Below are 23896 nucleotides of genomic sequence, written 5' to 3' on the forward strand. Positions count from 1 at the left end.
AAAATCAAAAACTAACAGATTTTGGAAAAATAATCACACATACAGATAAAAAATGGGAAGGAGAAACCTGAAAAGCAGCAATGTTGATAGAGACTTAGAAGTATAGTTATTGCCTGTTTAATTTTGAATATAGCAGCAAAAAAAGTGACTACAAGTTTGGACTGAAAATGCCCAGGCATTACACCATAAATTGGGATGGATGGGTGTATAAATGGGCTCTGCTTGCATGTTTCTTGTGTGGCTCTCCTTGGAATACCAAATTCATTCCTAGGCATCAGAAAGAGAATGAGTGATAACACTGGACCTAGTCTGGAAAAAAATTACAAAAGTATTGGGGAATGAGAGTGTGATTTATGGGGAAAGAACAGAAACATGTAATATGTATATTATTTGGCTAAGATACAGAGATGCTAGTCTGCTATAACATATTTGAAGCAAGGGTCACATTGGGGAAAAAAACATGATGGTTCTCTTCCAAACTCTGCCTACAAAATAGGCTCCATCGATATATGGATCGCCAAAACAAGATACTGCTCCCAGTAGATTGTGCAGATGTTCAAAAATATTGTATTGTCACTTGGCTCCCTAGCCTACTTAAGCTTGACACCCCCTCAATGAGGTTTAAATATGGCCATGAGCTCTGCTGGGTTCCTTGGATTTATTTCCTTTTGGACTGGGGTCGGGTGGGAGGAAGGAGACAGCTATATCCCATAATCTGGTATTTGAGGTGCTAAAATGAAACATCACTCTCAATAAATTGTGCAGATCTGTGATCTTTTTTCTCCTTTCTACATAATGGATCAAATAGCTAACAATGCTGACATTTAAGTCATCGTAACTGGATATCTGAGTAATCACCTCACTGAGATGAATGGGGTATGTCACACCTCTCAGGGCCATTGTTCCAAGCTCTCAGCAGATTCATCACTGCATCATTAAACTTTGTTCATATTTTTGAAATTTCCTTTGTAACAATAATATCTAGAGACTTATTGTTTTTAAATTAATGCTAAGATTGGGAGAGCAAGACAACGGTTTCAGAGAGGTGTCTGAATTGCATATGGTTATGTAGTGACTGTTTCTAAACCCTGCATAGAAAGGTGTAAAGATGAAGTCAGGAAGCAAATTAGCTAGGGTGAATGAGAGTAAATTTAACTAGGAGCAATGGAATAAAATTGAGAAAAAGAAAATTTAGACTAAATACTAGAAAACACTTCCTAACACAGATTTTTTTCGGCTGTTGAGGTTCTCAAAGGAAGTGGAAGAAGCATTGCTAGGGATATTTAAATCTTTCTTCTGCTCAGTAAATTTTCCTCACTTTGTTCTACTGCTCTTCCCTACCACACACAACTCTACTTTTGACTGTCAACCTCTACTGAAGTCTCCAGTTTTAAGGGTTTTCATGGCTATGTTCTTTACAAAAATATTAGGATGATGGCATCATGAGGTTGGCACAATTTTCCAGATCAATCAGGTCTTCCAACCCATGGATTGGCACGGGTTATATATGAAACTAAGGTGGCAAATTAAAACTTAATAAAAGGAAATACTTTTTCACACAATTGCAACAATTAGCCTGTGGAACTCATTGGAACACAGAGGTGAAGAGCTTAGGAGGATCCAAAAGGAGGTTAGATTAATTAACAAGAATATCCAGAATTATAACTGTAAATTTTGAAAAACATAAGTTTTGGAAGAGATATAAACCATTGTGTTTCATGTCTTAAGTTCACCTTTAATTATTGGGAACTAGAAGGAAACTTTTCCTAAGGGAAGATCATCATCCTATAACTGTCTTTGCATGGTTTCTTGCAAATTCCTCTCAAACACTGGGAACTGGTCACTATGAGTAACAGGATATTAGACTAGAAGGACCACTGGTCTGATCCAATATGAGAATTACTGTGTTCCTATTTTTTACGAAGGAGATGTTTAAAAAAAATCTACTGTTAAATAGTTTTTAGAAAAACACATAGCTCCACTTCCTGTGTGTGTGTGTGGGACTGATTGCACCAAATACCAAACTACAGCTCTGATCCTACTAAGGCTTATGCACATGCTTAATTTTACACACTGCAAATAAACTCATTCATTTCAGTGGGACTGCTCACAGTGCAAAAAGTTAAGCACGTACATAAGTCTTTGCAGGATAAAGGAACACGTATGTAGGCTATTTTAGAACAATTACCTTCAATGCGATTTGCAATCCAATCCATTTCTTATACTCATCAGGTTCAAGCAGAAATTCAGGCATAACGTGTGGAAGGCATGCTCCTTGGCTTCTTAAATAATACAAAAACAAAAATAAGTAGACAGGAAACACTTTTAAATACAGCCCCTAATTTCATACCCACCGTTTTGTACAGGCTATCTAACTGTAGGTGAAAACCAATAGCTACAATCAACTTAGGGCACAAACAACAGAATGCAGACAACTGACCAAGTATGCGACTGAACACACAAATCAGAGATTCAGATTTTGAACTATCATTTGCTACTACAATTGAGTGAGAGTACTAAATCAGAGGTGGGGTTGAGACCCAAAAAGCATTGCTAGATTTGAAAAAGCCTGTTTCTGGAAAAACGGCAAACAAGCCTTAGAAGTCTTTTTGTCAATAGGCTTTGCATAACAGTTTTTTAGTTCCTATGAAAGGAGGTTACTTTTACAGATGTTCTTCAAAATGTGTAGTCCATATACATATTCCACAGTTGGTGAGTGCACATCCAGTGTGCACACGTCAGACAACTTTCTGGTCAGCAATATCCACTAGGGCAGTGTATGTGCATTCCAGTGAGAATATAAACAGTGGAGCATCCTTGTCACACCTTCACCACTATGGGAGCCTGTGATGTCAAGACTCAAAAAGTAGTGGGGATGAAGGGTGGGTTGTGGAATATGTATAAGGCCTACACATCTCAAAGACCATCAGTTACTGTAAAGGTAAGTAACCTCTATTTCTTCTCCCAGTACTACTCTGCACACATATTCCAAAGTTGCAAAAAGAAAAGGAGTACTTGTGGCACCTTAGAGACTAACCAATTTATTTGAGCATGAGCTTTCGTGAGCTACAGCTCCCTTCATCGGATGCATACCGTGGAAACTGCAGCAGACTTTAAGGTGCCACAAGTACTCCTTTTCTTTTTGCGAATACAGACTAACACGGCTGTTACTCTGAAACATTCCAAAGTTGGTGACTCCCAAGCCCTAACTGGAGGTGGATATGAGGAGTGTCTGAGTACAGACTGCAGCATAGACCTTCCAAATCCAGCATCATCCCTAGTTGCTTACACCAATGCATAGTGCTTCATAAACATCTGTATGAACGACCAAATTCCTGCGCTGCAAATGTCCTGGATAAGCAGTTTTGCTAGCAAGGCTACTGGTGTAAATTGAGCCCTGGTGGAGTGGGTCATCAGCCTGCATGACACCTGCCTCCCCTAGCCAACAGCAAGTCTTGACCTATTGGACAATCCAGTTCTATAGCATTTGTGTAGACACAGCCTACCCTACGATTGTCTCTGTGTAAGATAGGAACAGCCCGGTAGACTTCCTGAAGGATTTAATCCTGTCAAAGCAGAACAATCTAGCTCTGCACATCTCCAACATGTTCAACTTTTGCTTCACTCTCCCAGCATGAGACATTAAGAAGAATACAGGTATGTAGATGACCTCAATGACACGGAATTCGGACACCATCTTAGAAAGAAATCTGGCAGGTGTCCTCATGGATACACTGTCCTTATAGATGACTGTATAGGGTGGCTCTGCCTTTAATACTTACAGCTCCCCAATTCTCCTGGTCAATGTGAATGACAAGAGACAGGACAGGGAGCATATAGCCACATGCTCAAAAGGAGTCTCCATCAGTTTTGAGAGGACCAAGTTAAGGTCTCATGATAGGGCTGGATCCCTGACTGGCAGACAGAGTCTCAAGAGGACTTGCAGGAACCTCTTTGCCATAGGTGTGAGAAAATTGAAGATGGTCTAGTTGGTGGATGGACAGCTGAAAAAGCCACCATATGAACCCATAATGAGCCCAACGAAAGAGTGGAGTGCTTCAGTTGCAACAAGTAATCAAAAATCTCTTGGTCCCCAGAATTCATGGGGGACAGGTGGTGTTGTCATGCTCAATTTGCAAACCTTGTCCATTCAGAGAGAGAGTTATATCTACTGGAATCTTCCCTACTACTAAAGGGCACCTTCTGGAGGTCTCACAAACAGAATCTCTCCACCAGTGTTAACGAGGGAGCATCCACACCATCCGGTGGACTGAACTCATGCTCAGATGCAAGGTCAAGCCCCTGGTTCCAAGCCCGGGGTTCAGTAACAAGGGATAAAGTGATCAGCTGCACTATAGAGAGGGCATGCAGGTTCCTGAACCACATCTGTCTTGACCAGAGTGGGGCTACGAAGATTACTCTGGCCTTCTCCCACCAAACTTCCAAAATACCTTAGGGAAGAGCAGGACGGGAGGGAATACATACAATAGTTCCTCTGTCTGTGGGAGGAGAAAGGCAGCAGAAAGAGATGCTAGACTGCACCACCTTCCCTGAGCAGAAGTGGTGACCTTTGTTGTTCTCCACTGTCATGAAAAGGTCCATGTGCTGGGCTCTCCCGTTGTTGGAAGATATCACTGAAGGCCCTCTGGTACATCAACCACTCGTGATCGTTACAGAAGTACCTGCTGAAGCCAGCTGCTGTCATGTCATCCATCCTGAGGAGATGGACCATTGATAGTGCAATTCCATGACCTATGGCAAAGTCCCATATTAGGATGGTCTCCTGACATAGTGCCAGCACCTGTCCCTCACCACCTCGCCTATATAGACAGAAGACTGCCACCATATTGCCCATGATCAAGATTGTCTGGTAGGAAGGCCACACATATCTTGTATACAGCTCTGAACTCTAGAACACTAACATGCAAGATACTCTCTGTAAGAGACTATATACCTTGTGCTATGAGATTGCCCATGTGAGTCCCCCACCTGAATGTGGTCCTTCAGGGCAAACTGGGACTGTACAGAACCAATTTGTGTATGTTGCCTGGGTCGTTCTACCAGTCCAGCGACTGGAGGACTGCTGGAGAGAGACATACCACCTTGCACAGGTAGCGTCTTCTTGGACGGTATAACCAAGCCTGAAGCCACTGGAACTGGAGCCTCATATGTGGAGTGATGAACGTATAATCTGACACAAGACCCAGTAGCATGAGGCAGGATCCTACTTGTGTTTCAGGGTAGGACTGCAGGTGGGAGCAGAGATTGTGCAACTAGAACTTGTCAAGTGGTAGGTAGGCTTTCATTGCCTCTACTTTGAACATGACCCTGGCAACTCTATCTTCTACATCGGGGCTAACATGGATTTCTTCTCATTTGCTAGCAGGCCCAGGCATGCAAACAGCTTGGGAAAGATCCTAATGTTGGTTTGGACCTGAGGTTCCAAACAACTCATAACCAGTCAAGTTCAGGAACACCTGGATGCCCATCCTCCTGATTAAAGCAGACCACTGCGTGGAACCCAAAGGGACAATCCAGTATAGGTAGTGATTGTTGCCCAACACGAACCTTAGGGAGTGCTTGTACACCAGGTGTATCCCAATGTGAAAGTATGCATCTTGGAAGTCGAGGGAAGCACACCAATCTTTCTGATCTAGGGAGGGAATAACTGAAGTCCAATATCAGCTGATGCCCCTGTCTTCTTGGGGATGAGAAAGTACTTTGAAAAGAATACCCTTCCACTCTGCGGATGGAGAACCTCCTCTATCGCACCCAGAAAAGGATGAATTGAATCCCCTGTCGAAACAGCTCTCATGGGAGCGGTCCCTGAAGATGGACTGAAAAGGAAGGTGTATGGGAGGGAGGGGAAGGAAGAGGGACTCTGGACTACCTCCAATACTTAGTCTGAGATAGTGCTGGATTAGCGTGTTAGAGAAGAGACAGATAATTGCCAAAGGGAGGGGAAGGCAAAGATTGTGGAACACATTGTTCTTGGGCTCTAAGTAAAATTTGCTGCCTGCCCAATTCCTAAACAGTATGGTACAACTGAGAATTTCTACAGCCCCAGCACTCAGGCAGCTTATGTTGGTAGGGCACCTGTAGCTAATAAGGTTGGGACCTGAAGTGCCTCCTCCTAGATGCTGGATATAGACACCCAGAGATCTGAGGGTAGACCTAGCGACATTGAGGGATCTCATTGCCTCATCCTTCTTGTCATGGAACAGTGAGCAGACCATAAACAGCAGATCCTCTATAGTTGTGTAATTCCTTAGATACACATGCCAAGGCCAGCTACAAGAAACAGCACATCCTGATCTCTGCCGCCATTACCTTGTGTTTGCTGCATCCAAGGCCACCTGCAACACAGTTCTGGCCACCAAACATCCCTCAGCCAGGACAGTCTGGAAATCAACCCTCTATTCTTACAGCAACTTGTCAATAAGCCATTGTAAGGCTCACCAGTTGATGTGGCCATATTTTGCCAGGACAGCCTGGTAGTTCAAAATCCTCTTTTAGAGGCTCAAGATGGAGTAAGATTTCTGACCCATCAGGGAGAGGATCTTCACTTCCTTATCCTTGGACATTGAATTCTGGTGTCTTTGGACGGTTCTTTCATTGGCCACTATTACTACGAGGGACCTTGGTATCAGGTATTAATAGAACTTTTCATATCCAGTAACCAGGACCTAATACCATCCCTCCGCTCACTTTGACGCTGGCATTTGCCATAAGGCTTTTGCAGGCTCGAACAGTCCTTTATTGATTGTGTTGATAATTAAGAATTAATTACCAATAATTTCTTAATAATCAATAGCCAATAATCAACAAGAATTTTAATTGCTATTATATATTTAATGAGTTATGGCCTCCTGATTTGCTCTTTTGTTTAATACCACCAGACTCCCAACAACTCAGGGTTGATTGCATTTATTAAATCAAACAAACAGCACATACACAGAAGCCTAAAAATACCAACAACTGTGAAAGACCTTCCCTGTAGTTTGACAGCCTGTGTGCATTCTGCTAATGGTCTCACTTCCCCTATGATTTAGGGGCAACTATACCCTTGGTGCCCTTATCGTGTCTCATTCTGGTCCTTATTGATTTCCTCTTCCTGGTATATATTTCTCCTCATCTTAAGTTATTTCCAAGGCTCCTTGTTCCATTGCAACTTTCCAACTCTCTAAACACCTGGTTAGTCAGTAATTTATGCCCTTTTGGGAATAATTTCATCAGTTATACATTTTGCAGTTAGTGCACTGTAAAAATATATCTTACAAACAGCCTTCTAAATAGTTTAATGGCACCGTAAAATTGCATTCTTCATTAGATCTATTTATGCTTAAATGCTCCCAGGCCAAACTTGAAATCTTTCTTGGCTTATCTTAAGTGTCAATAATTTGGAATGCTATACATTCCAGGACTGACAGATGTAAGTGGAGGAGTTTGTGTGACACATCCTGGGCCTACTCAGTGTGTATTTTCAAGACTGCCATCTCCTGTCTCATGAGATCTTGGAGTATCTTGTAGTCCTTGGAAGTAGTGGCCGACTGACCTGTTGCCAGGGCACCATCAAGGGATGGTGGGGTTGTGGTGGCTGGTACCCTCCTGCCTTTCCCCATGAATCTGCTGCACTGGCCCTGGTTCTGGGGGCACAGCAGGGACAGATCCAATCTCAGGTGCAACAGTGACAGTCTGTGCCTTAAGCGTGCTGAGGAGGCCACCTCAGGTTAATATTGAAGTCCCCAAGAGGCCCACATGCCATAGTCTTAAGGTGCAGGGGCCCAAACTCTCTGAAACCACTGATACATGTGCTGGGCCAGGTTGATACCCCACTCTACCCTCAGCCACATGTATACACCTCATCCCCCTCGTCAAGATCAAAACTGCCAAGTCACGGGACCATGGTAGGGGTGGCTGTTGGCTTTCCCAGGAGTTGGAAGATGAAAAAAAAAGTCATCTGGGAATGGTGGCGCCCACCCCTTGGGTGAAAGGGGAACCTGACAGGGTGACAGCAACATTGATGTCACCAGGTCCAGGAATCTGGACAGCTCAGGGCAAATGCAGCTCCAATAGCTAGGGGGCATCCACCCTAGAGATACAGACCATGATCTGGGGTGACAGAGCCTGTGTGGGTAGGTGTGACAGTAAACGTGCAAGTATTGGTGCTGAAGATCCCAGGATGGTGAGTACCAGAGTCAGTCTTCTACCAGGTCCTGTAGCAGCTGGTGATCATTCCAACTGCCTTGGTACCAAAGAGGTGAACACAGACATGACAACTTCGGGTAAGGCCTCTATCACAGCTGGGTCCACTCAGTTGGTACCAGCTCCAGTGCTCAAGGAACATTTCCTAAGTTTTGAAGCACCCTTAATGTCCAGCAGCCTGGTAGTCTTATTCAGCCTCAGAGTGAGGACAGGAGAGGGCAGTCACCACCTCTTCTTCTTGGAAGACTTCCACTCTGAGTCCAACCTATCCCTATGCTTTCCTTGACAGAGACGCCACGGGCTTGAGCAATCCCTCAGCCAGTTTCAAAGTCAATGCAGGGGCAGATTTTGACAACCGCTGGGCACCTGGAACCCAGGGTCAGACTCTGGCTCCAGTCAACTGCTCCATTAGGAAAGCCCACAGGCAAGTCTCCCTCCTGGGTCCACTTCAAAGAGGACCTGCAGATTTCACAGCACTCTGGGGCTTTCCCCTCATCAAGGCAGAACAGATGGCTCATGTGTCCATTGTTCACAGTCAGATGTGCCATGCTTAGCCATGGCAGCCCGCACCACTAGTGACCACTGGGGAAGAGAGCCACTTCTCCCCACAATGTCCCCTAAAGCTGCCCTACTTTAACTAAACCAACCCTGCTAACTAATTACAAATGCTTAAGTGGAGGTTAATCCAAAGAGAGTTGCTCTGACACATACCACAGGTGGTAAAGAAGGAACTGGGGTATGACAACGCAGCTCCACCCTTTAAACCCTCATTAGTATGCACAAGGATTCAGTGGATGTAGTCCTAGTGTATACTGCTGACTACAAAATTCTCTGATGTGTGGATATGCACTTACATGTTCCACAGTTGGCATACAGATTAGCACTCAAAGAACTAAACTTGCTGCAACTTGTTGACTAGTACAAAAATTTCCTATTTAATTTCAATACAAAAGATGCAAATTGAAATGAGAGAAAGAAAGAGTCGTGAACATAAAAAATATGCTTTTAAATCAGATAGTTACAATTTCAACAGATACAGAACCACCATATTAGCAGAAAAATGCACCTTATCCCATTGTTTGACATGAGATTTAAGGGAGGGGGAAAAGGAAAAGAAAGTGGAGGGGGACTGAAAGCATAATCACAGATGTTGAAGTATATAGTGGAGGGGACAAGGACAGCAGTAATTATCATCAAAAAGTTGTAGCTATGTTTAAGTAGTGATCTTTAATTGGGCTTCCTGAAGTAAGAATGCCTTGCAGCATCTCCCAACATTTGGAGGTCTAGATTGTTTCAACTTGATAGTAGTCTGTTTGCAAGTTTACAAAACTCGCTGTTTAGCCTGCATGAAAACATTTTGGTTAAAGAAGAACTTCCAAAACAAACCAGAAATCCCAAAAGGGAGGCAGGTGGCTTGTGCAGAACCTGAGCTTCCTATGCACCTCCTCTCCAGCTACTCAAGCTCTAGCCTTGCCACAGGATGATTCTCCTATATAAGGCAAAGGCTGTGAACACATTTTGAGACGCATTATGTGATTTTGCTTGGTAAGCAAAAAACTGTAAAAAGGGTGATAATGTGTTTTTGTGCTTCTGCAACATGAGATATTCCATTCAGATAGGTGATATTTTCTTGCCAAGACTAAATAGATAATAGTAGTGAGGGAGGCAACCAGCTGCATCTTCTTCTCTCAAACCAATGTTATCTGGGCTCTAGCAATCACCCGTATTGTCTGTTTCCTAGTGAAGACAAGTTTCCAACAACAAAATGCCAAACAGATGAAACACTTTGTTTTGTAAACCCAAATGGGAGAAATGGGTGGTGGGCCTATCCAAGTGGCAGACTGAGTTCTCTGGGTGGTATGATTACTTAACTCAATAGGTAGATTAAGAATTAAAGGAAGGTAATGTAATTAATGCAAATCAACATAGGTTTATGGAAAATAGATCCTGTCTAACTTTATTTTTGTTTAAATAAGATTACAACTTTGGTTGATAAAGGGAATAGCAATAATATACTTAGGCTTTTCTAAAGCGCTTGACCTAGTACAACACAACATTTTGATTAAAAAACTAAAACTATATAAAATCAACATGCAACATACTAAATGCATTAGAAACTGGCTAACTAATAAGTCTCAAAATGTAATTTTAAATGGGGAATGGTAATCAAGAGGATGTGTTTCCAGTGGGTTCCCACAGGGATTGGTTCCTAGCCCTACACTAGTTAAAATTTTTATCAATAACCGGGAAGAAAACATAAAATCATCACTGATCAAGTTTGCAGATGACAAAAAACTGAGCAAGTGGTAAATAATGAAGACAACAGGTCACTGATTTAGAATGCTCTAAATTGCTCGGTTAACTGAGCCCAAGTAAACAGAATGTGTTTTAATATGGCTAAATATAAATGTATACATCTAGTAATAAAAACACAGGCCATACTTACAGGATGGAGGATTCTATCCTACAAAGCAGTGACTGAAAAAGAGTTGAGGGTCATGGGGGATAATTAGCTGAACATGAGCTCCGCGTGTGATACTATGGTCAAAAGGACTAGTGGGATCCCTGGATGCATAAACAAGACAATTTCAAATAGGAGGAGGGAGGTTATTTTACCTCTCTCTATTCGACACTGGCATGACACTTGCTGGAATACTGTGTCCAGTTCTAGTGTCCACAATTCAAGAAGGATGTTGATAAACTGAAAAAAGTTCAGAGAAGAGCCAGGAGAATAATTAAAGGATTTTAAAATATGCTGTACAGTGATAGATTAAGCTCATCCAGTCTATTTAGCTTAACAAAGAGAAGGTTAAGGGGTGACTTGAATGCAATCCATAAGAACCTACATAGAGAACATATATTAAATAATGGGCTCTTCAATCTAGCAGAGAAGAGTATAACACAATCCAATGGCTGGAAGTTGAAGCTAGACAAATTCAGACCGGAAACAAGGTGTAAATGTTTAATGGTGAGAGTAATTAACCATTGCAATAATTTACCAAGGATCATGGAGGATTCTCCAGCACTGGCAATTTTAAAATCAAGATTGGATGGTTTTCTAAAAGATATGCTCTAGGAATTAGTTTGGGAATTCTATGGCCTGTATTATACCGGGGGTCAGACTAGAGGATCACAATGGTCCCTTTAGGCCTTTGAATCTATCACACTAGTGACTGCAGGGTAACTATTTCTCTGTTTTTGCCCTCCCCTCTCTGTGTTAGCTTTCTGGCAGCTTTGCACTTGCATTGTAAAACTGGATTCTTCTAAACAAGCTGAGGCCAAATCCCAACAATACTGACATTATACCAGTTGAGAATGGGAGGAAGTATAAAGAGAAGAACATTGGCTTAGTTCTCCTGAACTTAGTTGAGGAGTCACTTCAGAGTACTACTGTACAGTTCAGAATCTTGGTATAACATTAGAAGACTAAATATCAGCAGGATCAGAGATGGTTTTTACGGCCTGTGATGAAATTTTCCAGCAGGGGAAAAAAAACCCAATTAGAGACATGATCACACCTGTGCTATAACTCATGGATTACCTCCTGGCCAGAGAGGTCTGAGCTACATGATGGTCCATTAGATACCCTGGCCTTACAAGCAGGCTGAGGGAGCAACTGCAGAGAAGGCAAGACTCTCCTGCAGGGGAAAGCCCAGAAGTTTAGGGCTTTCTGTGGCTTGAGAGCAGAGTCACAGGAGTACATCTAACTCCTGTGGTGGACTCCTGGAACAAGGGTCCAGTATTCCAGAAGAGGAACAGGGAAAAGAAGGGACCCATAGGGAACAAGGTGTGTCCTATACCAGATTGGAATTTTTTACAATTCAGTATAACAGTGAGATAAATGTTACTGTAGAAGCAGATTTTTTTCCACGCTACTGATCCCAAGAATATTGACACTTTTACAAGGAAGCCACATCTCACCTCAGAAATTCCAGTTTTACATTATCAGCCTAGGGCTCAAGGATACTTCAGTTTGTCCACAGTGAAGCGTTTCTCATTTTGGTTTCCAAACTGCTTTGCTTAAAAACAAAACCCCACACTTTTCCTTTTAAAAGGAAGAATTGTTTAAAGTCCTTTCCTTCCATCTAAAACAGAAGGCTATCACATTTGGAATTGAACAGCTTTATCAAAACTTCTAATCAGGGTAACTTTATAATCTAGTTTTATGGCTGATTCAAGGTTTTTATATATATATTATATATATATATATACACACACACACACACACACACAGTGGCCAATTGCCGGCACTACTATGATGGGTCTCGTGCTTTCTCTTCTTGGTGGGGGGGGGGAGTTCAGGGCACCATTTCTTGCCCCTGAACTGGGGTATTAACTGCCCCATTAGTGTCCTAGAGGAGGGGAGTGGAGTGGGAGGGACTGAGGCCCGCCCTCTACTCCAGGTCCCAGCCCAGGGGCCCTAGGGATAACAGTAAACCACTAGAACTAGCGGTTCCTTCCCCTGGGCTACTTCCCTCTCCTGCCCTTCAGCTTGTGAGGCTTCCTGCACAAATCAGGTGCCCCCTTACCTAGGGACTTGGTCTTCTTAGCCCACCACAGCACTTCTCCAAATTCTCCTCTGCTTCCCTCCAAACTGCTCTCTGCTCCAACACCAATCCACTCAGCTTCAACTCCTCCTCTTGTCTGATTGAAGCAGGGAGTTTTTATCATGTGACTGGCTTCAGGTGCTTTAATTAATGTATAGCAAACTTTCTTCCCTCTATAGGGAATAAGGCTCCCTTCTAACACTCTCCTGCTGCCCTCTGGCCATGCTGTATCACAAAATATTTTATATATATATTTTGTGATATATAGAGGGAAGAAAGTTTGCTATAAATTAATTAAAGCACCTGAAGCTACACACACACACACACACACACCTTGGGGCAATGAGCCAATTCTATTAATTTATATTGGGCAATTTCTATGTGAGAGGAACTTCCATTTCAACCAATATGGCCTAAAAATCCTATGTATAAATCTGGGCAGGTTGCCTTCAGTGCAAGAATTGTTCTTTAACTTGAAGCATCGAAACACAAACCATCCATGTCAGTGTCAGAGCCAGAAGAATCCAAGCCCAAAATAATGCTGTAACGATCACAAGAATCGATAGTACTAAAATTTAATGATGTTACTGTCTGCCAACAGTTACAGTACTGGAAATCTCACTTACGGGTGCAGGCCTGGATACTTTGCAACCACTTAGACAACTGTGCAGCTTAGCTCTCATCAGCTCTCATGAGCCAAGAGATTAAGAAGACAGGAAAGGTAAGTAAATATAGTAGCTCTATGCTAATAAACAGCTGATTGCTGGTTTTAAAAAAAAATCTGTGCTTTAGCTCAAAGGCTAGAATATAAAGAAGCTTTACTGGGAAGAGGATGAAAAACTCTAAGTCTAGTTTACTAAAGCCTCCTGACTCCTTGTTCAGAGAGATTTTCACAGGGCTTTTCATTTTAAATTCCTTTCAGTGTGTTTCAACATCTCTAATATTGTGAATAGTAATCAGCTGAGGTTATCTTATTATGTAACCTGCTTCTCATTGCAAAGTAAAGCACTATACATTTTCATTAATGTGCTGTATAACTTTAATTCACTTTATAGGAGTAAATTTGATAGGTCTTAGTTTAGGATCAGGGATGAACTTGCCTATTTTTCTTGCAGCAGAGTTGTGCTCTGTTAACAATCAAGAGGAAACACAAAGCATTCATAGAATGTTTTGCATTCATTGTGTCCAAACTCTACATAGTGGTATATGTGTCTCAGATCATCCTGACGTCAAAATTTGATACGACCTCAAATTCTCTTAACAAAAATGTTTTAATCTAAGGCATCAAACAACAACATAATGAAGTAGTAGCACTGGTTCTGCGATTCATGAGATTGAGAGTCAAGTTATCCATAAAGTCGCAGGATCTGTGCTCTCTCGAATATAAGAAGAAAGCTTCATAAAGTTCCTCTCTTCAAGTTCTCAGTCCTCTTTCCATTGATTTTTCAATTGGGTGATATGATGTGGCCTGCATCCTAGGAGAAATAACCTGACAATGTTCTAAAGATGGATCAGGTTTTTTAAAAATGACAGATATCACCGTCATGTCAGAAACAAAATTAGTTCCTCATCTTTAGAGTGGTTATTTAACATTTCATAACATGCCATCACCAAGCTTCAGAGATTACATCACTACCAAGTTCATTGTAATTTATCATAAATATCACACTTTTAATCACATGAACCAAAAAACAGTGTAAAAATACAACTAAGAAAAAGCATATTATTCCTTGGGAAAGGTATTTAAACTACTTAAACACAACCAGGGAAACATAAGCAAAAAAAACAAAACAAAAACCCTTATCTTACTTGAGGAAAGTAAGCATTGTAGAATGCTGCCAGTGGAGCTGGACTACTCGTTCAATAGGATCAGAGGGCAATGACTGGCTCGAAGTAATTCCAGGTAGCAACTGTCCGCTCAGATGGAGTAGCATGTCATAAACAGTCTTCGTATCTTTGCCAAGGTTTTGTTTAAAAACTTTATCAGATGAAGTCATCTGGATTTTACACACATCACTAAATGCAGGGGGGGAGAGAAAAACTTCTCTTTATTGTTTTAAATATATTAAAACAGACGAGTTAAAAATAACTATTGTACTATTAACTGTGGTGAATTAATTAATAAACTATTATGGAAAGGTCTGAGGAATGGATTGTGAAAAATACAGTACTTCTTGATTTCTGTACAGATGTTATGACAACGTAAGATTTTTGATTTGGTTAGACTATTTAATAAAACTGAGTCTGTGCTAGTCACCATTACCATTCAAGTACAATTCAAATACAATTTCATTTTCACCCTGTATAAAAACCTACACATTTGGGAACCAACCAAATGAGAGAATGCCTTTTTCTTTCAGTACTATCAAACAGCTAGGACTAACTCAGGTAATTCATATAACTGCTGATAGACATCAGGTTCAAGGGACTGGTGACAAGACTCTACATACTGGAATTTGCTTCCCCTGTTGCTCATCAATCAATTTGTTGACCTTGTGGGCAGGAGGAAAGGCACAAAACTATTCATTTACATGGCTTTGCCTTGAGATAGTGGTGACTGTCAGAAACTGGGTTCATTTTGGGATCAGACTCAATTTCAGCTGTAATAAGCACTGTATATGGTTTTAATGTTGTACTTGCTCTCAGAGCCTCTTGTTTGGGAACATTTTATAAATGGAAAAAACAAAAAACAGACCTTTATGTTTTACAATGTATAAAAAGTTTGACTAATTAAAAATATCTTTGGATTTCTCCATTTAATTAGTCAGTTGCATATTAAAAGTAACTTGGTCATAAACATGGGTCATCCAAGAATGTTTCTAGTGATGGAACACACATTGGTATGATGCAGCATTTTCCTAGGAAACATCTAAGAAAAAAATTACAATTACCGTCTTAGTGAGTGGGGAATAGAAATAGGATTAGGTCCCTTAGACCAACCAAAGAGAGTGAACCAGTTCTGAACCGCAGTTATCACTTTCTGAAAGAAGATGTATTCCTCTCGGTCTTCGTCAGGAAAAAGCGATAGTTGAAATTTATTCTCTCTCTCCTGACTTTGGCTGTCAGCTTCATCCTTCATCCTTTCATTTTCAAGCATATTTTCCAACTCTGAATAATACAAAAAGTATTCCAAATTTCCTTATCCATTTTCCAGTACAAAAACAGCACTTTTTAAAACACTAATCTTATTGAGACAGCAAAGAAATAAAATACAGGGATCATATGAACAGTTACTTATATTAATTATTCCTGACAAGTGACAAGATATAATTTTTGGAAACAGCAAACCTTGCATTTCTGGGTCCTATTTTTATTTAGAAAACGAGAAATAGTTATTTCAATCAGAAAAAGATAAATACAGATCATTCAAACTTGGCATATGAAATCATGGGCAGTAATCCTGCCAAAATATTATTAGAAGTGGTTCCAATAAGGATTGATTACAAACCTTGTTCAGGCAAGTTCCATACCCCAGTGATATAGAAATGCACAACTGGCTAAGTTACCTTTGTCCAAATTATCAGGTACTGTATAAGCCTCTGATATTGGAAGAGGCTTGTTTGTACTATCAGTTTATTGTGTATTATCATTGCCCCCACCTCCCAAAAAAACCTGATATGGTTGAATACTATATTGCATATTATCACTATATGTCTAAACTATAACAAATTAGGAAATACAAAGTTAAGGATTAGAAGTTTGTCAAATCAAGCACTCTGATGTTAGAAAATGCATTGCTCATGCAACCTTAATTTGGCCCCCTTGTGCATATGTATTGTGATACAGCCTTCAACTTACATGCAGAAGTGATTACCTGTGAAACATCTGGAGCAAGTGACTTGCTCAGCATCACATAGGAACTCTGATTCTACCACTGACTGTACCACAAAGTCTCCAATACCTTAACCATGAGACCATTCTTTCTTTTCCTGCAAACCCCCACCTCATTCACTACATAGCTTCCAACTTCTGCAACAATGAGGCAGAGGTCCTACTTAACACAGATTCCTTCACTACTGTGACTGAGGAACCTCTTTGTGCCCACTGGCAGAGGGCACAGAGTTTTACAGCAATCCTCTTGGTCAATTATATGCACAATAATTCACCAAATGAGGGCATGTAAGTTCTCTACTGAGAGCCAATAGCCCACTGGTCATCATAATCATTGTGTAATGTATGTACAGATAATATTTAAGAAGTTATGTACCTAAAATGAAAATTAAGTTCTTGACATTAAAGCAGGTTATCAGGAAGTGACATACCTTGTACAGATTCTGTTCAGGGAGAGGGTGTTAGACACTAATCTCTCTGTCTGCTCATTGTGCATCTCATGATATATCAGGGCTTGCAAAGAATCACACAGTATCCTTTAAGTAGGGGATAAGCTGGCAGCATGTTTTGTCTCATGAAAAATGGATTTCAGCCAGGTCTGGCTGAAAAATGCTAGTAGGACTTTGGGGAGAGCTTTAGTTACAAACATCTAGGTTTTAAAATGAGTGTATGATTTTATTGTATATGTAAATATTTGTTTCCAATATATAGATCCATAGATATTTAGGTCAGAACTGACCATTATGATCATCTAGTCTGACCTCCTGCACAACGCAGGCCACAGAATTTCACCCACCCACTCCTGCGAAAAACCTCTCACCTATGTCTGAGCTATTGAAGTCCTCAAATTGTGGTTTAAAGACTTCAAGGAGCAGAGAATCCTCCAGCAAGTGACCCGTGCCCCATGCTACAGAGGAAGGCGAAAAACCTCCAGGGCCTCTTCCAATCTGCCCTGGAGGGAAATTCCTTCCCGACCCCAAATATGGCAATCAGCTAAACCCTGAGCATATGGGCAAGATTCACCAGCCAGATACTACAGAAAATTCTTTCCTGGGTAACTCAGATCCCACCCCATCTAACATCCCATCACAGGCCATTGGGCCTATTTACCATGAATATTTAATTACCAAAACCGTGTTATCCCATCATACCATCTCCTCCATAAACGTATCAAGTTGAATCTTAAAGCCAGATAGATCTTTTGCCCAATATTCTCTCTCTCTACCTACTTGCTATGATTTGAATCTCTTCTCTTTGTTAAATAGAGTTTTGTTTGTTTTCACTATAAACACATCTAATTGCTGTGTGTTAAATAGAGCAGTGGCCTGAGGTGAAGCTAGTAAGCTGAAGTGCGCTGCTTCTTTGAGAGCAGCAAATCTGTAAATACTGTGCGTGTACAGCAGAACAGAGGCAGGACACTCCAGGGCAGGACGCTCATAGTGCTCAAGTGCTGAAGCATATCTAGCACTAATCTGCACAGCGGAGTGCTTGTGTTGCCTGTAGGACCAGGGAGCTGTCCCCCAGCAGGCACAGACAAGGCTTCCCCACGTTAAGGGTAGGTGGTAACAAAGTGTCTCACACCCGTAGGCACCCCCAGAAAGCATCACGACTACACAGCCTAATTCATCCCCAGAGTACCACCCATCCTGTGCTCTGTGTAAAAAATAGTATGGGATCACATAATTAAAGACCATATCTTAAAGCATACATATGAAGGGACCAAAGTAAGATTGCATGGACAATGTTCATTCTGGCATTTCCTAACTTGAGAGTGCTTGATTTGTCTACATTTTAATCCTTAACATTGTATTTCCTGCTCTTTTATGGTTTAGTTTATGGATGAGAGCAATCTTAACTAACATTAAATGAAGTTGTTTATGTATTTCCTCTGCTTTTTTAATAGAAAGAATATTTTATATATGTACTTTTAAATAATAAAGCCTTTACACATTTTGTTGCCTCCTATGTATATTTTGTTGTCATTGTAGTCTTTGTGAAACTCCATACTACACCACTCCCTGTTAACTGAAAAGTAATTAAACTATTCAAACAAAACATTTTACTGGAACTTCAGTGTCTTTTTTTTTTTTAAATTGTGTAACACAAGACTATGACTCAGAGATCTAGAATTTCCTATTTCTTTTAAAAGGTGAATATTCAGAAAGTACCAGATCCAAATTTGGAAGGATCAGATAAACAAACAAACAATCTAAAGGAATAGAGCTGGAATTTTGTAGCTTATTTTCAGGTTATCCTTTTTGAGGAAAGTAAACAATAACCTTCTGAAAAGAACCAGTGTGCCCTTATCCCAGTACAAACCCAAAGGAGCACAGGAGGAGCTGAACCAAACCCTGTCTGCTTTCCTTACAGCTCCTCCTGGGACCCTTCTTTGTAACAATGTGATGGGAGTCTAAGAGAAATCAATTATTAAAGGCAGGTGTTGCCATGACAACAGTGACCCTTCCCAAGTACATAAATGAACCGGAGGGAGTGATGAGTGGCTAAATATCTCTGACGTTTCAATGTTTCAGGCAGCAGCAGGGGAAGGAACCATGCATTGTGGGGGTGAAGGGAAGGGGAAACCAGGCTTTTCCCATGTTTTAAGTCTTTCCAAATTTCCTAAGAAACCAACAGCATACCAACCCAAAATACATACTGGAGATCATTCCACACACATTTATTTGTGTCTGACACCTGGTTCAAAATTTCCCATGGCATGTTTACAAAAAAGAGTTCCAAAAAAAGGTGAGACCCTGAGGTACAGGCCTTGCAAAAAAGAAAATTTTGATGCAACTTTAATTGCTGTGAGACTACAGTAGATACTGTCTTTGCTACACTAATTACTACAGTGTTTACATTTCTTAAAAAGCATTTTATCATCATCATAATTTTGGTCTTCACATTTTTACGAATAACCCATTTAGACTTTCACTGTGCAGGATATTAATATTCATTGTGTGTGGTTTTTGTTTTGATTTTTCAATCTAAACTGGTTTTATAATTGCTTACAGTTTAAAAAGGGAAATAGTCATGTCAGCTGATTCCTCTTTTTAAAACCTTGTGTTAGCTATGTGATGAGGATCTACTGTATTGCAAATTCCCTTTCCATTGGGGAGTTCTATCAGAATTTCTCTTCCTTAGACAATGGTAGCATGGTCACCTTAAAAAGGACCAGATTCCACCACTCTTATGCATACTGAGTATTAATTTGTTCCTGGAATAGTCTCACTCATTTTAGTGGGATGGGTCCAGTCATATGATATTACCCTACATGAGTAAGAATAGCATAATCTTGCCCAGAGTTTGTGACCAGTTATTGGCACAGTAGAATCCAACCACAGGTTGGGTCCACCCACAACAAGGTTAAAACTCAGTGACTATGGCAGCTAATTTTTGCCCCCCTCAACAATCTAGTCAGGCACAAGGCTGTTATCCTGTAATCAGTTCAGTACAGGAGGAAAGGGGGTTTGCTGCATGAATGAGACTCCTAGACACGCTGTGTAACCAGTTTGTAACCAGTAACCAATTCCAATATGTATTTCCCCTCTGTGTTCATGTCCTCCAGACATTCTATCCTCTGCTCAGATGGGATGGGATAGTTTCCCAGACATTCACAGGCTACACTCATTGTCAGGCAGCATAGCAGATAAGACATTTTTCTTTAAAAAATTTAAACACGGCAATAGTAAGCAGAAATACTGTTACAGAGATCTATATTTTTAAATATTAATTGCTGTTTTACCTGAAGAAGAGCCTTCATAGGCTGAGTTAGTGACTGCACAGAGGGAACTGGAGGAAGTACTATGGGACAGTGATCCTGGAGTGTAACAGGGATGCAAAACAGCTTCTCCATTGTTGCAGATTATCCCATTATGGTCTATAAAATACAGATTTTGAGCTGAAGTTTGATTAAAATGCACAATAAAAGACATTATCTTACTGGCTGTGTATTAATGGTTCACATACACAGTTATCTGCTATTAAATCTTGGTTTCTTTTGCAGCTCAGTTTATCGGGTAACACTTACAGTTTGGCTGATGATAACATGGCACTTCTCTAAACAGTAACTGAAGAAAGAAATATGTGCAATTTTCCCCCCAGCTATAATCTGTACTTCTCAGGTCTGGGCACCTGCTGAAGAAACCCCAGAGGAGCATTCCCAAATCTAAAGCTCTTAGCCAGGAACCAAGTCCCCTTTTAAGGCATGTCTGACTCCAGCTCCTCATTCAGTAGGTCTCAGTGTTTCATAGTCAGCCTTTTCAAAGCACTACCAATCCCACACATTTCACAAAACAAATTAAAAAGCAGCATCTACAGACCCCTCAAATCTGTTGAGATGAGCACAGGAGTAACAACACTGCAATGTAATCCATGTTCTCTGAAAATACTCAGTATTTTTTTAAAATCCAAAGATACCATTTCTCAGTACAGTCTTACTCTCCACTGCTGCAGGGGGAAAAGAGGCTACTAGCAGGGATATAGGCAATTGGGAAGTAGTGAAAGATTACCAGCAGGTGAGGTTGAGATAACGTATGAAGTGTTAGGATATAGATATTCAGGCCTGTCTGTAAAGGCCTATACTCTAAGAATTTAGGTGTATTCTAATCACTTGGCTAGTTAGAGGTAGAAAAGAAAGAATCAAAATCACTGTCTGCCAGTGTAAGGTCCTTCTCTTACTGTGACAGTCTGAGGCCCTGTTCTTAAGCTAAGGCCTTTGGCTAAGCAGCAGAGGCAGCCATAAGCTAGGAAGCGATCGGTCACCTCCTCACATTCCAAACTAGTCACATTGAAATAAGGTGCTATTGGGCTGTTAGGAATACAATCCTGTCCTGATAGTGCCTATCACCTCCAGAGAAAGGGAAGTGCTTAAAAGATGTAAAAGGAAACTTAGTTTGATAGCATCCTGTCTGGCAAGAACTCACTTATCAATAGCTGGGATGTGAAATCCTCACTTCTGTACTGTTTTGTCATTATAGTTCCCACTTTGCTATTGTTTGTCTGTATAATCTCTGTCTGGTTCTGTGATTGTTCCTGTCTGCTGTATAATTAATTTTGCTGGGTGTAAACTAATTAAGGTGGTGGGATATAATTGGTTATGTAATCATGTTACAATATGTTAGGATTGGTTAGTTAAATTTCAGGAAAATGATTGGGTAAGGTATAGCTAAGCAGAACTCAAGTTTTACTATATAGTTTGCAGTCAATCAGGAAGTGAGTGGGTGTGGGAAATGGGAACAAGGAATGGGGATGGGGAAATTGGAATCATGTTTGGCTAAGGGCAGGAATGGGAACAGGGACACAGGTGTAAGGCTCTGTGGTATCAGACCTAGAAAGGGGGACACAAAGGAAGGAAACTGGAATCATGCTTGCTGGAAGTTTACCCCAATAAACATCGAATTGTTTGCACCTTTGGACTTCGGGTATTGTTGTTCTCTGTTTATGAGAGAAGGACCAGGGAAGTAAGTGGGTGAAGGAATAAGCCCCCTAACATCTTGGTACCGGTGACTTGGATGCATTGCATCGGATAGGTGAGTGGCAGCCTGTAAGTCCCCCGCCCCAACAGTCCGCGCAGCTACTTGGAGGGGGTATAGCGAACTCTCATGATGGTAGTTGCGGGTTCTGGCAAGCCAGGGTAAAGGATTTTTTGGATAAATGGATAAGGAAGAACCAGGGCCCATACCAGGTGCAGGGGTCACCCTGGGATGAGATTAAGAAGGAAATGGAGGAAGTGTTAGGGGACCCAGAGGGATGGGGGGTGGCTGAGGAGCCCACCCTCCTTGGTATATGGGTTGTGGAAGAAGGTCCCTGCCCATGGGGACTGAATGCCTTCCAAGGAAAGGAGGCACTTCAGTCTGCTTGTGAGAGGTTTGAAGTAAGGGCAGCATTATGGGAAGCTGCCAGTAATCTTTCAAGTTTGGTGCTGCTTCAGCAAGGGCTGCTGAAGGGTTGTAAATTAGTTAGGGATAGTAAAAGATGATTTAGCACAACAGGGTTTCAAGTCAAAAGCAGAGTTAACAGACTACCTTTAGAGACTGGAGCTGGGACTTGGTCCTGAGGGAGTGAAGAAAAAGAAGGGGAAGAAAAAAAAGTTTCAGAGTGCAAAATGGCAGGGTTTGCAGGAGCAGGTAACAACCCCCACTCTTCTCCCAGAGCCAGAATGAGAACCTGGGGTAAGGGTTCCCAACTGTTTCAACCCAGGGAGCCTACTCTTGGCTCAGAACGAACTATATCCTTTTCTTCTTTTCCGTCTTCTTTTCCTCGGTTTACTTCATTTGCTGCTGGTAGCCTATACTTTAAACTGACCTGACAGGCTTAATTGGTTTCTTTCCACCTCTCCCCCTGCCTTTCCACACTTTTGTTTTTCTGAAGTTTAAATGGAGGGTACTTTGGATACTTATGTGAGATGTTTTTGGTTATTTTGGACAAAGTATGACGGAGGTCTGCTGCATTCCACTGGAATTTTTGGAGTAAAAGATCCATGGGCATCCATGGAGACAAATGTTTTACTGCCTCTTTGAACAGTCTCAAGGTAAAGACTTTACTAAAGCTTTTGATGCTGTCTCACATGACCTTCTCATAAACAAACTAGGGAAATGCAACCTAGATATAGCTACTATAAGGTGGGTGCAGAACTGGTTGGAAAACCATTCCCAGAGGGTAGTTATCTGTGGTTCACAGTCATGCTGGAAGGGCATAACAAGTGGGGTCCTGCAGGGATCGGTTCTGGGTCTGGTTCTGGTCAATATCTTCATCAATGATTTTGATAATGGCATAGAGAGCACACTTACAAAGTATGCAGACGATACCAAGCTGGGAGGGGTTGCAAGTGCTTTGGAGGATAGGATTAAAATTCAAAATGATCTGGACAAACTGGAGGAACAGTCTGAAGTAAATAGGATAAAATTCAATAAGGACAAATGCAGAGTATTCCATTTAGGAAAGAACAATCAGTTGCACACATACAAAATGGGAAATGACTGCCTAGGAAGGAGTACCGCAAAAAGGAATCTGGGGGTCATAGTGAATCACAAGCTAAATGAGTCAACAGTGTAAGGCTGTTGCAAAAAAAGCAAACATCCTTCTGGGATGTATTAGTAGGAGTGTTGTAAACAAGACATGATAAGTAATTCTTCCGCTCTACTCTGCGCTGATTAGGTCTCAACTGGGGTATTGTGTCTAGTTCAGGGCGCCACATTTCAGGATGGATGGGGACAAATTCGAGAGAGTCCAGAGAAGAGTGATAAAAATTATTAAAGGTCTGAAAAACATGACCTATGAGGGGAGATTGAAAAAAATGGGTTTGTTTAGTCTGG

The 23896-nt window shown here is 41.2% G+C and overlaps 1 protein-coding gene across 1 annotated transcript in view; it reads right to left on the reverse strand.

Annotated features, from left to right (window-relative positions):
* The window catches only part of CFAP47 (cilia and flagella associated protein 47), a 643435-nt gene that overhangs the window by 490128 nt on the left and 129411 nt on the right, over positions 1–23896 (reverse strand). Inside the window, exons 28-31 of the mRNA XM_073358068.2 lie at positions 20326–20460; positions 15644–15860; positions 14562–14768; positions 2189–2282 (exon numbers count right to left, since the gene is read on the reverse strand). Of these exons, the coding sequence (XP_073214169.2) occupies positions 2189–2282; positions 14562–14768; positions 15644–15860; positions 20326–20460 (653 nt within the window). The remainder of the gene's footprint in view (positions 1–2188; positions 2283–14561; positions 14769–15643; positions 15861–20325; positions 20461–23896) is intronic.

The sequence above is a fragment of the Lepidochelys kempii genome, chromosome 1, assembly GCF_965140285.1.
Source record: "Lepidochelys kempii isolate rLepKem1 chromosome 1, rLepKem1.hap1, whole genome shotgun sequence".
Classification (NCBI taxonomy): domain Eukaryota; kingdom Metazoa; phylum Chordata; order Testudines; family Cheloniidae; genus Lepidochelys; species Lepidochelys kempii.